This window comes from Hipposideros armiger, unplaced genomic scaffold (genome assembly GCF_001890085.2).
Source record: "Hipposideros armiger isolate ML-2016 unplaced genomic scaffold, ASM189008v1 scaffold_179, whole genome shotgun sequence".
Classification (NCBI taxonomy): domain Eukaryota; kingdom Metazoa; phylum Chordata; class Mammalia; order Chiroptera; family Hipposideridae; genus Hipposideros; species Hipposideros armiger.
Window position 1 is genome coordinate 2,318,863 of NW_017731529.1, and position 2,748 is coordinate 2,321,610.

Here is a 2,748-nt window from a genome sequence, read left to right on the forward strand (position 1 = left end):
AATCCAGACAGTTTAACCAGATGACCATCTCTTTACCATGAAAACAAAATAAAGTGTATCTCAGTGAAGCATTTCTAAAAATGCCTGGCGCTGCGCCATGTTACCCAACTCTTTTCTATTTTTACATTTCTACAAAGTTGGCCCTTTTCTGTGACAATTCAAATTTCCATGAATACCTTCTGTACTTTTTATATCTTAATAACTATCTGGATATATGTCTAAGTGCATGAATATTTTTGTCCTTAATCACTATCTAGGCACACACATGTATATGCATAGATGCTTACTGGCAGGTGAACATGTTAGAAGATATGGCCTTATTCTAGTATGAAAGGTTTTCTTATAAAAGCAGGACAGATCTTGAAGTGTTGTGACACAGGGGATTCTTTTGTAGAGAGCTCTCTTGAAGTGACTTTGGTTTCCCTGATTCTTGTGACAGGTTTTCTTTTAACAGCTATAAAGTGATATACGGATGTATTGATTTCTACTATGGGCTGTGGCGCTTAGAAATATCCCTTCCCTCTGTCTACCTGTGAGTGCCAAAAGCTTGTGAATTTTCTTTTGTGAACAATTAAGTAGTGGTCTGTTGATTTTCTACAGAGCAATATTCTTTATTTTGGGGGGGATCATGGCCGACAAAAAAAATGTACCTTTTACCTAGTGGCTCGACACACACAAATACACGTATAACTTAATCAAAAACTTCATGAAACAATACTCCCCCTTCCCTCATTTAACTCTGATCATTTCTAGTCTATTGCATTCAAAATACTGATCATCTGTTAAACTTGATTTCATGACCCACTCATGCGTTGTGACCCACAGCTTGAAAAACCCTGCTGTTGCGATTTTGCAGCAAGCCCGGCTCTCTGTCATATGGAAGACATACGTTCTCTAAAGTAGCCAAATTAAAAACAGGGTTGGGAGAGAGGGATTTAGAGAAGGAAAAGGGAGGAGGAAAGTGGGGCGGCTTGGTCTTTCGCTCTGGTCGTGTGGAGAGTGTCCCAGCAAGTAATGTCCGACCTTCTCTCCACAGCTTGACCACATTTTATCCCCTCCACCCATGCCATGTCGGAAATGCAGCAACCCAGATGTGGCTTCCGGCCCTGGGAAGTCACTGAAGTTTAAAAGACAGTTGAGTGAGGATGGACGACAGCTACGGCGCGGGAGCCTGGGAGGAGCTCTGACAGGTGAGTCGTGAGTGACATGTACAAGACAAGGGGTTGCATTTATACACAAGAGGCTCCTTAGGTTGTGGAGCTCCACGTGTGAAAATCAGCCTGCTGAAGAATGGGCCTGGCCCCCTGCAGACCATTTGGTAAAAACCTAGCCTCATCCAGAGAGCAGTTAAATTGAGGGTTTTAGTAATGATATATACTGAAATGTAATTTACATACAATAAAATGTACTCATTTTTAAGTGTATGTGTGATTTGGCAAATTCATATGCCAGTCTACAACCCAAATCAAGATATAAAATGTTCCCTGTGCCCCTTCCTCGCCATTTCCACCACCAGCCCGCCCTGTATCCCTGGCCCCAGGCAACCACGGATCTGCTTTTTGTCCCTATAGATGAGATTTATCTTAAGAATGTCATATTGATGGAGTCACACTGTACATTTTGTACCTGGCTCTGTTCATTCTGTATAATGTTTTTAAGATTCATCCATGTTGTTATGTGTATCAGTAGTGTATGTTGAACTTTATATAAGGAACTGCCAAACTGTTTTCAAAGGGTCACATTTTACATCCCCACCAGCAACAGGTGAGTGATTTAATTGCCCTGCATCCTTGCCAGCCTGTGGTATTTCCAGTCTTTTTAATTTTAGCCATTTTAGTGGGTAGGTAATTGTATCACATTGTGGTTTTAATTTGTATTTTTGCGGTGACTAAATGATGTCAGACATCGTTTCATGTGTTTATTGGACATTCATATATCTTGTGAAGTGTCTGTTCAAATCTTTCACCTATTTTTTTAAATCATGTTGTTAAAATTAATTTGAAAAGTTTTCAAATCCAGAAAACCCTCAAATAACTTTTATTGGCTTGAAAGATAATGTGGGTTTTTTTATAACTCACCTTGTACATTCCATGCTATTAAACTTAACTTTAAAATCACTAAAGGTTAGATTTCTATTATTTCACCCTGAGTGCTTTTTCCTTTAAATATTTCTGAAGGAACTGTATTGTTTTTTAAGCCCCAGAATAAAGTTTTCTCTGTATTTGATGGTCTCTCGTCTGCCAGCTCATAAATGGCCTGGACAATAAGTTTAGTTATTCACATTTTATTGGAGAATTATGGATTTTGACTTTTTGGAGATGAAATTTCTGGAAACGGGAATGCTTCTGCCACATGATGAGTGAAGCCTAAACACTTGACCCAGTAGCACACTGCTAGAATGGAGGGTGAAACAGACCTTAGGCCAAGGGGAAGAAATTCACCAAAATTGCTGCACTTCACTAAGTTTAAGGCAGAAGTTCACACTTGAGTTTTGCTGATGTTCTAATTCTTGTTAGGGCATTTTCCTTTGTGTCCTTTCATAAATGCAGACTATTTGCTTTTTTAAGTGGGAGAGCCTAACTGTTATTTGGTCTCATCCTTATTTTATAGGTGAGGAAATTAAATCTTAAGAGTTAAAAGGCTCATCCCTATACTTATTAATTTCACTTAGGAAATCTACTTCCTTTGGTCACACTATTTTTGACCAAAAGAAGGGTCAGAAATGGTTCTATCCAATTTTTGCTAAAG

General features: G+C 38.9%; 1 protein-coding gene across 1 annotated transcript in view; it reads left to right on the forward strand.

Moving 5' to 3' along the window:
• MAST4 (microtubule associated serine/threonine kinase family member 4) overlaps positions 1 to 2,748 on the forward strand; it is a 587,203-nt gene that overhangs the window by 175,224 nt on the left and 409,231 nt on the right. Inside the window, exon 2 of the mRNA XM_019652425.1 lies at positions 1,037 to 1,190. Within this exon, the coding sequence (XP_019507970.1) occupies positions 1,037 to 1,190 (154 nt within the window). The remainder of the gene's footprint in view (positions 1 to 1,036; positions 1,191 to 2,748) is intronic.